This window comes from Perca fluviatilis, chromosome 13 (genome assembly GCF_010015445.1).
Source record: "Perca fluviatilis chromosome 13, GENO_Pfluv_1.0, whole genome shotgun sequence".
Classification (NCBI taxonomy): Eukaryota; Metazoa; Chordata; class Actinopteri; order Perciformes; family Percidae; genus Perca; species Perca fluviatilis.
In genome coordinates, this window is record NC_053124.1 from 11,519,308 (window position 1) to 11,535,388 (window position 16,081).

At 41.9% G+C, this 16,081-nt stretch overlaps 1 protein-coding gene across 4 annotated transcripts in view; it reads right to left on the minus strand.

Annotated features, from left to right (window-relative positions):
* The window catches only part of trit1 (tRNA isopentenyltransferase 1), a 41,635-nt gene that overhangs the window by 8,487 nt on the left and 17,067 nt on the right, over window positions 1-16,081 (minus strand). For 2 of the 4 annotated variants that reach the window (XM_039820943.1, XM_039820946.1), the window contains exons 2-9: window positions 15,603-15,743; window positions 12,861-12,959; window positions 12,457-12,614; window positions 9,005-9,147; window positions 8,748-8,859; window positions 7,337-7,378; window positions 4,880-4,992; window positions 4,638-4,715 (exon numbers count right to left, since the gene is read on the minus strand). In XM_039820943.1, the coding sequence (XP_039676877.1) occupies window positions 4,638-4,715; window positions 4,880-4,992; window positions 7,337-7,378; window positions 8,748-8,859; window positions 9,005-9,147; window positions 12,457-12,614; window positions 12,861-12,959; window positions 15,603-15,743 (886 nt within the window). The remainder of the gene's footprint in view (window positions 1-4,637; window positions 4,716-4,879; window positions 4,993-7,336; window positions 7,379-8,747; window positions 8,860-9,004; window positions 9,148-12,456; window positions 12,615-12,860; window positions 12,960-15,602; window positions 15,744-16,081) is intronic. The other 2 variants (XM_039820944.1, XM_039820945.1) reach the window with 2 other exon arrangements.

Here is a 16,081-nt window from a genome sequence, read left to right on the forward strand (position 1 = left end):
GGCAGGGTCAGCCCTATAACCTGAAAACTCTGTCCCTCTGTGGATACGCAGGATGTGGATGGATGGAAAGGTACTTAATATACTGCATCTCCTTTTAACCCTCTGTGTCATTCTCATCTTCTCCAGCCCTCTCCTGTCTCGTTCCACCTAGTGGAGTTGACAGAAAGGTCGTTGCGGCGACCACAACCCTGACTTGACTTTATCCCCACTGGAGGAGGTTTCCATTTGTGTGTATGCGTACATGAAAGCTTTGCACTTGCTAGAAAACAGGGGTGTAAACTCGCCCCACACCTGTTGGGCCAGATAGATCAGATTACCTTCGCTCTCCATCCACCCAGCTACCCATGTGTTGTTTCTGTCTCTCTCGGTGTCCCTCCTTCTATCCTTCACTCACTCACTCAGTTGGGACTAAAAGATACTGACATCACTGTTACTTAACACTCACAGGGACTCAGTCAAGCAAAACTGCGTATCCTGGCTACAGGCAGTGTGTGTGTGTGTGTGCTGGTGCGCATGTCTTTGGGGGAATTAAAAAACAACAAAAAAACCTGGCTGGCACCCTCCGCATTAAATGTGGCACCTATTAACATTAATATAACCTCAAATTACCTTTTTTTGTATAGGTAATTAAATAAACTAATTAACCATTCCCCCATATCCACACAGACACACAGAAACACAGACACACAGACACACACACTAAGCTTACACCTTAAAGGCAAGACCAATTAAGCTTGATTTAATTTGAGCTGGTTGACCTGGTGCTTTAATCCCCACAGTAACCAAAGTTGAGTCCATCAAGAACCACGTACCCAGTAAAAGAAGAAAAGTATTTAAGACACTGAGCGCCCACCCGCTCGTCGCTGAAATCTGTGAACGGTCAAACTAGGTTAAACTTGTACCTTCAAGGCATGCGCTACTGCGTTATGTATATTTACATGTAGCGGTTTAGGTCGTTTTCTAGCTTCTCTAACCGACTTCATGGTGTTTGCCTGACTAAGGCCCTCTGTCATCTCCAATTTGTCTTTCCCATTGACCCATGCGTGGGGTTGGTCTGCCTAGCCTCCAGTGACCCTGTTGCCAGAGTTTGTGTGGTCGGGGTGAATTCCTGGCGAGTCTGTAATGCTTCAAGAGATTAGCCTGCTCAGCTGAGGCCTGCCGGCATCTGTGTGAGCGTGTGTGTGTGTGTGTGTGTGTGTGTGTGTGTGTGTGTGTGTGTGTGTGTGTGTGTGTGTGTGTGTGTGTGTGTGTCTGTGTGTGTGTGTGGGGCTCAGACGGAACAGAAAAGAGGTCAGCAGTCACAGCAAGGGAGCAAGGTGAACACGGACGATGCAGACAGAAATGCGGGATGAGCGGGGTTATAGAGCAAAACCCTGGGTTAGGGCAATCCCAGCCAGGGGAGGGCACAAGGATAAGGCTGTCTGAAGTATTAACATGTGGGACTATGATCCTGGGGGAGGGGGGACAGTAAACAAGATCTTTTACAGGAAAATTGCAGCATTTAACATTACATTTTACTCACACACTCGGATGTAGAAATGTGGGTAGCATGGATTGCAGCAAGAATAATGTTTGTTGGGTCAAAGCTTTCCAAAATACTCCAATTTAACAGAAATCATACTAAAGATGTAGTCCCTGCTATGCAGTTCACTATGGTAGCTACATGAATTTCCAGGGAACTACTTTCCGAGTTGACTTACAGTTGGTCTGTAGACGGCTGTTCAGGATGGTTTCAGTTCAATGCTTTTTGAAAGCTGTAAAGAGCTCATGCTCATTGCTCGGATCAACCAGAGTGTCACGACAAAAGATAAAATGATTGTCACTGTGATATCATTATATGTATATTATATATGTGAATTTTGCAGTAAAAGAAAGCTGTAAAACCATTCATTATATTATCCATAAACCATTGCGTTTTGGCAGCCGAAATGCCTTTAAACTCATAGCTCCATTAGTCAGACGGAACTTTCTGGATGGTGTTTCATCATCTGACTGGTACCTGAAGCAACATGCCCTCAATTTCACATTTTCTTAATGCAGGACTGATCTCTGTCTGAACGCCCACTAAAACCCAAGTTGACAAATATCAGAATTTCCCCCTAACACCTTAAGATCTTTGCAGATTCTGCAAACACAACAACACTGACTTGGACACTCTCATGGTACATCGTGGTTTTAGAGGAGTTTCTGACTTCTAACACTTCAGAGTTGATCACATCTGCGGCCAGTTGTACTGTCGATTAGCTTCAAAACTTAGAAAACGTGTTTGGAGAGCGGTTCTTTCTCCTTGTCATCACTGAATGTTGTTCTTGCCAGAGTACACATTAACCAAATCTCTACAACAGAGGCAGAAAATAAAATGTGATTTCATAATAATGGTCATTAATACAAATTGACACTTGAATATTCCGTAAACACAACAATACTGACATGGACATTTTCATAGTACGTTGGGCGTACTATGAGTGCCAGCATGTGACCCGTGCTTTGCTGCTAAGTATTTCCTGGGAGACATGGTGGGATAGAGAGTTTCAGACTGCAAAGACAGCTGATCTCATCTGCTACCACTTGTACCGTACGGCCCGATTTTATTTGCAGAGACCGGTCTTGCAAAATGTTCGGAGTTAAGTCTAAGCAGGGTCTTTAAGGGTGGTTACAACACACGCAGACAGAAACACATTCATGTGCAAAAGCACAGACAAGGGGACACATGTGATGAAGACCATATGGTGCGTGCAGCGGGCAGTCAGAATAAGGGGTATTGAGGTTTAGGGCCTGGCTTGGCCTAAGCCACTTGGGCCTAACAGGATTAGGAGGCCGGTTTACTACAGGGCATGCTGCTGGTGGGACCAGGAGGTCAAGTTTTCACAGAAACACACACAGCCTTTATATACATTTTGAAACACGTCTGACTTCCAGGGGTTGCGACCTGGGTGGGAAATCACCACCTGCCAAACACTGGCTGATTTTGGCGGTGTTGGGTACATTTATCCGTTCTGCAGTGCCAGAAGCAACCACTATAGTTCATTGCTATGCATTTGGTGCCACATGGGACTTGGTGCTGGGGGGAAAAAAAAGCATTCAAGGGTCTTAGCTGCAGGTGTATACACGGGATGGATCTTGAAAGATTATCTCCTCGGTTACGTCACAGCAGCTCACACACGCTGCATAATATCAAATCCAATGTTGTGCCAGTAAATAAAGTAATCTGGTTTCACAATTTAAATATACAGTGCAACCAAATGCGCTCTTATTTCTAAGGTTTTCAAATCAACATGCTATTTTGAGTATTGAAGTTTTTGTTAGAAAAATAAGAAACTATTAAAAAAGGAGTAATTCTTTTAGATTATGAGGTCTATATCACTCATAAATGTAAGCTAAATTTGAAGGTACAGCCAGGACATGGTTAGCTTAGCTCAGCGTAGCTTACACACTGGAAACAATTAGACTGACTCTGTGGGCACACAAACCCTTGTAAAAGACAACAACTTTTTGTCATTTTACATTTAAGTTATTATACGGATTTAACAAACAAGATATAAGGTATTATTTAGTAAGCTTCAGGGGTGCTGTTAGGCAGATTCTGTTACCTTTGGACAGAACCAGACCAGCGGTTTTCTCCTGCTTCCAGTCTTTATGCTACACTAATGCTACGTTTACACGTGGCCGGCTATTTTCATAAACGGACATTTCAACCGCTCCGTTTTCAAAAATGACATTGTGCACAGCTGTCAGTTTTCAGAAAAGTGTTCGTTTACACGTACCCGTGTATATATATGCCGTCAATGCAGCCAAGAGCACGCCAAACCTGTAGGTGGCAGTGTAACGAGAAGCTCAAGCCCACGTCAGCCAATCAGAATCCCGAAAATAGCAACAACAGCAACGAATCACTTCCTCTTTCTCTCTCTCGGCTGCCTAAAGGCAAATTCTCCGTTTGCGTGTAAACGAAGGGCACAAACGAAGGGAAATGTCTCCGTTTGTAAAAATAACCACGTACGTGGAAACAGGGTCTAAGCTAACTGTCTCCCGGCTGTAGCGTCATATTTAGTATAAAGACATAAGAGTAGTATCTATATTCGGATCTAACTCTCAGCAATAAAGCTTATTTCCTAAATGTTAAACTATTCCTTTACTGATATGAAAATATTAAGAAGGCCATACATGTTTTGTAAAAAGTGAATCCTTAGGAAAGTGATGAAGAAGAAAAATGCATTTTCAACTGAAAGGTTTTCAATTTAAAATCGACCTATAAACAGCTCAACAACAAAAAAAAAAAGGTGTGATGAGTAACTCAAAATAAACAAATTTGAATACTGCCTACAAAACTGAGCTGGTGTTCTCATTTGTTGGCAAATTATACAACAAAAAAAACACAGCGTCATGTAAGGATTGTTTTGAAAGTGACTTGGCCCCAATCCTGCTGTGCACACAGACACACAAATACAAACGCACGCACACTACACTACACACTCTGTACGCTGGAACAATACGGTGTCCGAGCGGCTTATTGCGCATCTAATGGAGTGCATGAATCTCATCTTGTTAAAGAGAGTGCTGATTGCTAAGGAAGTGGACTGTGTAGGACAAACGCACCCAAAACAAACCCATACTGCATGAGGTGGGTAAAGGGCACTCACGTTTAAGGAAGCGGTTTCGGACCCATTTATTCTGTTTGCGGGCGTAACGCCTCGTGGCAATCTTCAAAGCTTCTACACCTAGAAAGAGTTAAAAAAAAAAAAGGAGGCTGTCAAAGAACAAAAGGGGAGACAGGAGAAAACTAATCTTTAAATAGATTATTCTGGTCGATCCGTCAAGCAGTCCACCAACTGTCGGTGAATCTAAATCCATCTCTGTGACTTTGATCAGGTATTTCTCTGACCTTTGTCTCGTAGCGTGTCCTTCTCCTGCTGAGTGCTGCTTTCAGGAGCCGTCAGGTAGTCATGGAACTCCTTAAAACCGATCGACTGGAAAATCCCCTGTTGATAGTTCTGACTGGAGAGAGGAGAGGTTTGCTTTTCAGAGTCCCTTTACCGGACCATTTTCAAAGAAGAAACACAATCACGAAAATCAAAAATCTAGTCAAGAAAAATAAAACCTAAATGAAATAAAAAATAAAACACCTCTCAGATAAACAAAAAATTTACTTTCTTAATCAAAAAATAACCACGAGAGGAGAGGAAAAATAAAAAAGAGGAGAGAAAAGAAGGAGAGGAAAGGAAAGAGGAGAGGAGAAAAAAGAAGAGGAGAAGAGAGGAGAGGAGAGAAGAGGAGAGGAGAGAGGAGAGGAGAGGAGAAGAAAGGAGAGGAGAGGAAAGAAGAGAAGAAAGGAGAGGAGAGGAGAGAAAAGAAAAGAAGAGGAGAGTAAAAGGAAAGGAAACTTTATCCGTATATTTTATTTATTTAAGTTTCCGTCTCCAACTTGACATTTCTAGACACCCTGTGGTGACTCATTTCTCCTCCTCCTCCTTCTCCTCTATCTCTCCTTCCCTCCCTGAACAAAGAATCAGTCTGAGCAGATGTGAGACCCTCCGGGGGACAAAGTGACAGAATGACATTAAAAAAAAAAAAAAAAAAAAAAAAAAAAAAAAACTGAATGACAGTGGCAGAGGGACCCTAGGTGACATCAGGTTAGGGCAGAAGCCCACTGGTTACCTCATCAGAGAAGCAAAGACAGAACATTTCCATCAATGTCAGCCCATATCACCCCAATTTGAGCATTGCTGCATGTTCTGGCCCAGACTGTACCTTTTCAGATTTTAGTATTAGCTCTACAATTGGTATACGTGTTAAGTTCAATGACCTGAACCTTTTCTGAATGTGGAGTGATTGCAAAAACAGCAGGGGTCAGCCGTGGTGGCCGTTTTTTTTTTTTTTACTGCTACAAGAAAATGTTTTTCTAGCGTAACAGTTGATGAATGAAAAATGACCTATTTAATGGAATACACCAGTGTCTTCAGTAGTTTCTCTGTAGAAACTGGAGGTTGTGTTTATAATGACAGAAGGCCCAGATGAATGAAAAATTGGTTTGGAGTGTTGATTGTTTTGTTTTTTATGAAGATCTAAAATCTACCAGCAGATCATGTTTGCAATGTATAGATACTGAAGAAAAAGTCTGAATCTGACCTTTTTTTATTTTCAAACTGATTTATGGATGGCGATCACAAATCATTAAAATACAATGGATGCTGTTTGTTTATGTTCAGAGCGCATTATCTGTTCATATCCCCGATTACATGACTGATAAATACTCAAAGTACAATTAAATTGTAATTTTAGAGAACTTTCTGCCATGTTCCCATAGGCCTGATTAAAAGAAAATAGCACACACAGTTTAAAATTGTAATTTCATTGCATTTCTTCAGATAATATCACACAATGATTGTACAATGATCTGCCCAGTTTCTGATCATTATTGGCTGTGAGTGATTTTTCATCCTCATCTGGTTCACCGGTTTTGCTATCAACTTTGTCACTTTCTTGAGAGCTTTTATGTGCTTTTTAAAAAACACACTGTAGAAACAGCAACCATTATAATAAAAAATAATTACTATTCTTAGTCCTTCATTTACACTTGTAGGAGAAACAAGAGGAGGAAATAACAAAAATAAATCTGGCTAGACAGGCAGAGACAGAAATTTGAGAATAGCAACAGAGCACAGGAAATGTAGAGTCAATGGAGGGAGAAAAAGAAAGACAGAGGAAGGGAGGGAGAGATTTGTCCTTGATGTCTGGCCACAGCAGCCAGCCAGCCAGGGATGGAGACATGAGGGTAAAGGAGAGAGAGACAGATATACAGACAGAGGTGTGTGTGTGTGTGTGTGGGGGGATCAGATTGCTGAGAGGGGCAATAGTGGCAGAAATGGAGTGAGACAGAGGAGAGAGAGAGAGAGAGAGAGAGAGAGAGAGAGAGAGAGAGAGAGAGAGAGAGAGTGAGAGAGGGCTGCTGGTGCATGAGGTGGGATGGGGTGATGGGGTGATGAAAGAAAGGAGGGACAAAAGGGAATTGGCAGCTTCATGGGCACCGTTCCACCAATGCATCAACTCCCCACAGCCACACCCCATCACACACACATACAATATCAATATGTGCTGCCAAGAGAGACCCACAGCCTGTCTGTTTCAGCCATCAGTGAGGCCCACACGCATGCTTATAAATGCTTCATGTCACATACAGAACACAGAAAATTCTTATTTAAAAATAGGACTGGTTTTGTAAATTCGGTCCTGTGGTTGGAATTATTACGACGCAAATGCTAAATCCATGCACCATGGTAACCCAGAGACACCGCCACACCACACCACCCACAGTGTACCGTAGGAAACAGTGGATCCATACCACTGATGACGTAGGTCCAGCGTGCAACTGGTCATGAGATAACTGTTAAGGAAATGTCAGGGACAACTTGGTAATTGTGTTAAAGAGAAAATATCAAACTGGATCATATTAACCTTAACTTAAAAAAAAAGCATATTTAACAGACTACATAGCACTGCGAGTCATTTGTTCCAGGGCCACTAGAATGGCCATTTAGCGTGAGGCCCTGAGGTAATAAGCACCGATCACCAGCCTCCCCTGTTAGCGCTAATGTCCTATGAAGGGGGCTTATCTCTGCAATTATTAATAATCACTGGGCATCCTGAAGAAATATCAGTCCCATCTGAACTTAACTCGCAACAGAGTAGGCTGAATCTAAACTAGTTTGCAGGCCTTTGGGAAACGACTGCATACAGAACAGAGTGACCCGTCAGACTGGGAAGGAGAAAAAAAATAACTGGATTGCTGCTTGACCAAGTTCACTTCACTCCTATTGCCCTAGTTACACGGAAGAGAGGCGTAAAGTCTGGATCCAGCCTGAATGTCTGGAGCATTCATTTAGATATGAAGATGAGAATGTGATCCTGAACATGTTGCAGAGACACTGAATCCTCAGGCCACCTCATAATGCTCAATAGCAATGACAACTGCGCCAAAGCCAAGTATGAGGTACGTTTTTGGCAGACATAACAGATTTCAAATCCCAGTCCGCATTTTTTAGATAGATTTTGCAATTTTAAAAAAAAAAGGTAAAAGATTTGCTAGATGACTTGCTAGAAACACAAGTCATATGTAGTGACATGTTTTGGCTTTGTGAAGGGAGGACAACGCAACATTCCCCAGTGGGTGCTAAAGGAGAACTGCGCTGATTTTACACATCAAATTCTGTTTGCAGGTTTTACTGCATGTGTATGTTTTGTGTCTCCAGATAAATTGCTTCAAATGATGTCACATGAGTCAGTGTCGGCTGGGGTTACAAGTTTGATGACAATCGCCTGAATATGCAACTGAACCGTTGGCGGTCGAGTTGCATTGTTGGTAATGTAGGCACCAGGTTTTGACGAGGAAGAAGAATGCATGGAATAAAAAAAAAAAAGACAATATCTCAGATTTTGCTTCATCAATTGGGATCCTTTTTTGAAACGTTCCATTGTGAGTGCGACAACGTTATTGAAGTGCAGTGAAAAATGCATGCAGTACACTTTTAACGAAATATCTTCAGCATCAAATATATGTCATCCTGAGATCATGTGACATTTACTTTGACAAGATTCCCCTCATTACAAAAACAGAACAACTGGCAAACAATATCTTTGATCCCAATGTTTTTTGCCTTAAGCAAACATTTGACAGCACTAAAAGATTGTAATTCACGAGCAGGTTGATTTTGTCCCTTTAGGAGGGTGGAAGTGTTTTGCAGCTGATTTGCTACCTGTCACCCTGGACTTTCTGCTGATTGTAGCGAACATGGAAGTCTCTGAGCTCTTCTATGAGTCCGGCAGACAGCATCTCATCTACACGAGCATCCAACCGCTTGTCTAGAGCTGGAGGGGAAACAAAGAGGGAGAAATATAACAAACGTAAACAATTAGTTCATGCTGCGCTGAAGCTCCCATAGCAACATTGCACTTTATGCTATTTTGATAAATAGCCGTAACGGTAAAAAGGAAATCCATCCTCCCCCCTCACCGTCCATTTCAGCGTGCAGCCAGAAGATGCAGGGGTCTGGGTATCTCAGCGGCCCCCCCAGCCCATCGCCTCCCTCCTGCTCCCTTTGCTCCTCCAGCCAGCGGCTATGGGAGACGCCGGTCTCCTCGTGGATTTGAAGACTCCTGTAGATAAACATACAAGCAGAGATGTTGTGGTTGAATAAAACAATAAGTCGAATTTTCCACTGTATAGACAACCGCGCAAACTATTTTCTTATTTTTCCATTTTGTTTGATTAAAATGTCTAGGATCACTAAAAGTATATGAGTATATCAGTAGACTATGAGTTTACATCCAAGTCTCAGTGGGTAGATTAGATTTAGAGTTAACATCCACTCATCCATTAAATCCAGTGCCTCTTCTTAGGCATACATTTAGAGTCTAGTTTGAGTGTGGTCAAATGATTACCACACCATCAACAGTAGAGCAAGACAGGTAAGAAAAATAAATAAAACAATACATTTTGATGAAACAAGATACTCTTGTATGAGACCACCAGCACACAGTTAACATTCAGCCAGGGCTAAACTAACTTTTCAGATCAATTCAAATCCAAACCAGACCCTTTGGCCGTGCCTCCCTGCACTCTGAGGTTATGAAGAAAAGATGATTCCTGTCATCTCCTGTCATCCAGAAGAACAGGGTAACCTAACTTGCTTGCACAAAAGACCAGAGTGCGCTGACTGCTACTCATCAAGCCGTGTGTGCACACACACACACACACACACACACACACACACACACACACACACACACACACACACACACACACACACACACACACACACACACACACACACACACACACACACACACACACACACACACACACACACACACACACACACACACACACACACACACACACACACACACACACACACACACACACATCCTGTCAGTGTGGACTGGGTGGAGGCCAGACACTGTGACTGTCAGCCTGGGCCCTTCAGGACCTCTCACACAACATGAGAAAACTCAACAATATCGTGAGCCACTCACATAAACAACTGTCCACGAGACCCACCCACAAACACTACACGCCATATTATCCCAAAGATGGAAAAAGCATTTTCCTGATTATATAAACGCTGTTGAGTCGAGGCGCTAGCATTAAAGCATGTAGCAGTGTTAAAATATGTTAACAGATCATTATGGTTCCAATACAATGTAACTTGAACAAAGTGAAAATATTTTCATATTTAACTCTAGAAATAAAATCTATGTTTTAATTTTGATGATTTTCAGTATGTTTTTTTTGGTCATTTACACTAGCGGGCAAGAATACAGTTGGTGGGGGCTCTTACTGTTACATAATACAACTTAATAACTTCATTTTTGGTGTGTTTGGATATTGGGAGAAACACAAATATGTTGCATTATAAAAGAAACTCAAGAACTGCGAGATTGTTCTACAATTTAAATTTCAGTCACAGCCAGAAAGCAAGAGCAAACAACGACCAAAATCAACTTACCAAAGTGCTAGTTGGAAGTTGGCTAGCTTTAGCTAGCAGCTCGGGCTATTTTGTTGCTAAGTCGGGACCACAGCGTCTATTTTAAGGAACTGAAAAATTCCCAGCCCCATTTTTCACTGATGTTGCTAGTAGTCTTTTTTTTTACTATCTAGCTAGCTAGCAAGAGCAACAAATTAGCTAGACAAAACATGGCTAACAGTGTAGCAGAACAGGCTATATATATATATACAGTGCCTTGCGAAAGTATTCGGCCCCCTTGAACGTTTCGACCTTTTGCCACATTTCAGGCCTCAAACATAAAGATATAAAACTGTAATTTTTTGTGAAGAATCAACAACAAGTGGGTCCCAATTATGAAGTGGAATGAAATTCATTGGCTATTTCAAACTTTTTTAACAAATAAAAACTGAAAAAGTGGGCTGCAAAATTATTCAGCCCTTTTACTTTCAGTGCAGCAAACTCTCTCCAGAAGTTCAGTGAGGATCTCTGAATGATCCATATTTTGCCCTAAATGACTAATGATGTTAAATGGAATCCAGCTGTGTGTAATCAAGTCTCTGTATAAATGCACCTGCTCTGTGATAGTCTCAGAGGTCCGTGTAAAGCGCAGAGAGCATCATGAAGAACAAGGAACACACCAGGCAGGTCCGAGATACTGTTGTGGAGAAGTTTAAAGCCGGATTTGGATACAAAAAGATTTCCCAAGCTTTAAACATCCCAAGGAGCACTGTGCAAGCGATAATATTGAAATGGAAGGAGTATCAGACCACTACAAATCTACGCGACCCGGCCGCCCTCTAAACTTTCAGCTCATACAATGAGAAGACTGATCAGAGATGCAGCCAAGAGGCCCATGATCACTCTGGATGAACTGCAGAGATCTACAGCTGAGGTGGGAGACTCTGTCCATAGGACAACAATCAGTCGTATACTGCACAAATCTGGCCTTTATGGAAGAGTGGCAAGAAGAAAGCCATTTCTTAAAGATATCCATAAAAGTGTCGTTTAAAGTTTGCCAAAAGCCACCTGGGAGACACACCAAACATGTGGAAGAAGGTGCTGTGGTCAGATGAAACCAAAATCGAACTTTTTGGCAACAATGCAAAACGTTATGTTTGGGAAAAAGCAACACAGCTCATCACCCCTGAACACACCATCCCCACTGTCAAACATGGTGGTGGCAGCATCATGGTTTGGGCCTGCTTTTCTTCAGCAGGGACAGGGAAGATGGTTAAAATTGATGGGAAGATGGATTGAGCCAAATACAGGACCATTCTGGAAGAAAACCTGATGGAGTCTGCAAAAGACCTGAGACTGGGACGGAGATTTGTCTTCCAACAAGACAATGATCCAAAACCTAAAGCAAAATCTACAATGGAATGGTTCACAAATAAACATATCCAGGTGTTAGACTGGCCAAGTCAAAGTCCAGACCTGAATCCAATCGAGAATCTGTGGAAAGAACTGAAAACTGCTGTTCACAAACGCTCTCCATCCAACCTCACTGAGCTCGAGCTGTTTTGCAAGGAGGAATGGGCAAAAATGTCAGTCTCGATGTGCAAAACTGATAGAGACATACCCCAAGCGTATCTTACAGCTGTAATCGCAGCAAAAGGTGGCGACACAAAGTATTAACTTAAGGGGGCTGAATAATTTTGCACGCCCAATATTTCAGTTTTTTATTTGTTTAAAAGCTTTGAAATATCCAATAAATTTCGTTCCACTTCATGATTGTGTCCCACTTGTTGTTGATTCTTCACAAAAAATTACAGTTTTTTATCTTTATGTTTGAGGCCTGAAATGTGGCAAAAGGTCGAAAAGTTCAGAAAGCGAATACTTCACCAAGGCACTGTGTATATATATATATATATATATATATATATATATATATATATATATATATATATATATATATATAAAAAAAAGTTAGTTTTGAAGACAATACCCACGGTATCACCTGGCTATCTTGCGTTTGTCATTTGGGTGTAACATGGCAGCCATTTTGGGGTCCACCTCTGCCAGTCGTTTATGTAACTCAGCTCCTCCCAGTTTCTCCAGCTCCAGCTTCCTGTTTGGAGCTCCATCTTCTCCGTCCCCTGGCTCCTCGTTCTCCTGCTGTGAGACACATTTCATTCAGTGATTTAGAATTGGCCCAGGCTGCCTTCAAATGCCCCTGTTATACTCCTACTTTTGATACTACATCATCAAACCCTGAAGGCAGCATACACTGTAGCCTAATGCAGTGCTTGTTTTTACGCATAAACAAGTAATTGAAGAGAAAGAAAAAATGAATACATCATGAGATAAACAGTGTCAAAGCGGCATAGAGGATGAAAGGAGGTGTACTTGAATTGCACTCACTCCTGTATCCAGCAGGACTCTCCACAGCAGAGACTCAATGTAATAGTTTGTTCCTCCTACGACGACTGGCAGTCTGTTTCTGCTGTGCATGTCATCTATGTTGGAGGGTGTTAAGGAGGAAACTGATCTGTGCACATTTTATGTACATGAATTCCAGGGTAGTTTCACCGGTTTCTAATTTTGACAGTTTTTCATGAATGCACCACAACTAAACCCATTTTGAAATGATCTGTTGAGCTCATGGCATTCACATCGTAATGGCATAAAAGCAACTCCAGCCGGATGTAATTCAATCTGTCACTGTAAGAGGCTGTAAGTCACATTTTGGTAAATTGCATACAAGTCCCTGGGAACTTCAATGTCTACTGTAATTTTCAAAAGGAATGTGTTAAATGGCAGATTTATATGATATGCACATTCAAGAATACAGTGAGAATACAGATTAGGCATAAAATTGAGTCCTGATTTTCAGAGTGTTCCTACTTAAAATAAAGTGTTCAAATAATAGCAAACATTCAAGTGAACAGACACACAGAACAAGTATAGTTCCATAGAATATAAATGGGAACAAAGCCTATATATTAATGTGGCATTGGGTTGGCAGTCTCATTTTATGTGGGAGTAAGTTTGTTTCAGAATATTTAATGTGAAAATGTTTAGAAAAGGGAAAACTGAATTATATATCATGACAGAAGTGCTGCTAAACATTAAACCAAGAACCTTAACATGCTGGAATTGCTCCTTCTAATGATTCCAGGTATAAAAACAGTATGTGGCCCATAAAAGAAAAGCCTCAGCAGGATACTGAACATCTATTGTGTTGTATATTACTATTTGTATGGATTTTATTGCTATTGTTTTTATTGAGCCGGAACAAGTACACAATGAATTTCACTGCACATTGTACTGTGTATGATTGTGTATGTGACAAATAAAATTTGAATTGAATACTTGATAAACAAAAACAATAACACTTAAGGTCAATAATAGACTGTAACATTATAAAGAGGACTGCAACAGCAGTATTAAGATGAATGTATGGACTCGGTGGATTTCTTTCTTCTTGTCAGCATGTACGGTAACTGAGAGCAGTGTGGCTGATATGATGACACACTCAGTCATTTTAATATAAGGTGTGTATGAGGTGTCATTTGGTGTGGTGTGGACGAGGTTAAACTATCCTTTATTTCACAAAAATATTTAATTTAAATTTGTGTTTGCTTTTTGTTCTTTCCCACCTCTCATCTCATGACCTCTCTGATATATCTATGACCCACTAGAGGGATCCTGAACCCCAGGTTGGGAATCATTGTTCTATGATAATAATATCTCCCAGAATGTTATAGGCCAAATTAGGAATTGATTCATTGCTAATTAATAATGAAAATAATCATTAGCTGCGGCAAAAGAGTCAATACTGTCCTTTTATCACAAAGTCAATATCAGCCACTCAGTTTGGTTCACATCCTAACTCAACACAAAAATATCAATATTGGATTGGAATGTGAAAAGACCTTCCTGCTCACACAGACAGAGCCACACCTAATTTCCCTTACTCTTTGCTTTTCTGTCGTATCAGCTCAAATCTTGCACCATTCCTTCTCTCTCCTCCTCCCTCGCCCACCTTCTCTACTCAGGGATAATCAAATAACCAGTCAAACAAGATATAGGCTCATCAGCCATCGCCACTCCCCTCCTCTCTATCTCACACACACACACACACACATGCCAGAGAAGGCTGCATCACTGTGTTTGCAGAGGCAAGGAGCAGGAGATGGGAGGGGTAGAGGGAGGGAGGGGGAGAGGGGGAGAGAGAGAGAGAGAGAGAAAGAGAGAGAGAGATTGTAGCGGCGAGGAGGGAGTTTATGTGATTGGCATGTTGAGTGAAGGATTGATAGCTGATGATGCGTCATTAGGCCCTACGTCTTTGAACTTCGAGCTTTTCAGCCCTCAACAACTATTACACGCACCCCCCCACCCCCACCCCACCCCACCCCGATTTCCTATTTTTCCATCCATCGTCTCTCTTTCCTGCACTACAGTTTAAAATCCTCTACGTTGCTTCTACCCCTACTAATCTGTATTCATCTCTTTCCATTTCTCCCTCGTCCCACCAGCGGGCTCGCGCTGCACTGAGCCTATTCTTGGAGCTACCGCAGCCCCTCGCCGCACTAGTGAGTGTGTGTGTGTGTGTGTGTGTGTGTGTGTGTGTGTGTGTGTGTGTGTGTGTGTGTGTGTGTGTGTGTGTGTGTGTGTGTGTGTGTGTCTTCCTGATCTATTAATACAGCCTCTAGTTATCGCCTCCTCTCTCCACATCTGTGTGACGGCCAGTGTCTGCGGGAGGGTGTGACTGGCCTGTGTGTGTGTGTGTGTGTGTGTGCGGACTCCTCTATAAATATCGTCTCTAGTCATCTCTCTTCTCAATTTCAGTGCAACATCTGCAGCAAGACATGCTGACAAAACGAGGACATGGCAGATCTTCTCTCTCACTCACTTACACTCTCTCTCTCAGACACACACACACACACACACACACACACACACACACACACACACACACACACACACACACACACACACACACACACACACACACACACACACACACCAATTAGAATTCTTTCCCTACAGTTACCACTTAAACATGTGGGAGGGAAGACGTGACGGGGTGATGGCAGCGTGTGGAGAGGTGTTACGGAAAACATTGTTCCCCTGCTTTCACACGTTTCTAGGAAAGGATATTAGAGCCAGGGCTTTGTTCCTGAAGTCCACCACCGTGTAGCTGCTAACCAACGGGTCCACAAAGCTGATCATGTGATGTCTGCACTGGGCGCGCTCCTCTGCTGTCACCTTATTGGTGATGATGTTGAGGCCCTGGTACACCTGAAGGGGATGCAAAAGAACCACAAAAACATGAAGTTATTGCGAATCATCATTAAAAAAAGAAATGCTTTGTAGGCAGGTATAATTACGATCATATAAGAACATAAAATGGATGAGAAAAAAAAAAAAAAAGTCAATTGTAACAGCAATTGCGTACAATTCTCAAAGTCTACATTAATGCACCAAATGAACGGAAGTTTAATGTTAGTTCTTTGTCCTAGAAAGCATGAATCCTTGGACAACACTGGAATAAAAAACAGCATCCATAAAACAAAACGAGCAGGAGATAGCGAAGGGTGTGTGTGTGTGTGTGTGTGTGTGTGTGTGTGTGTGTGTGT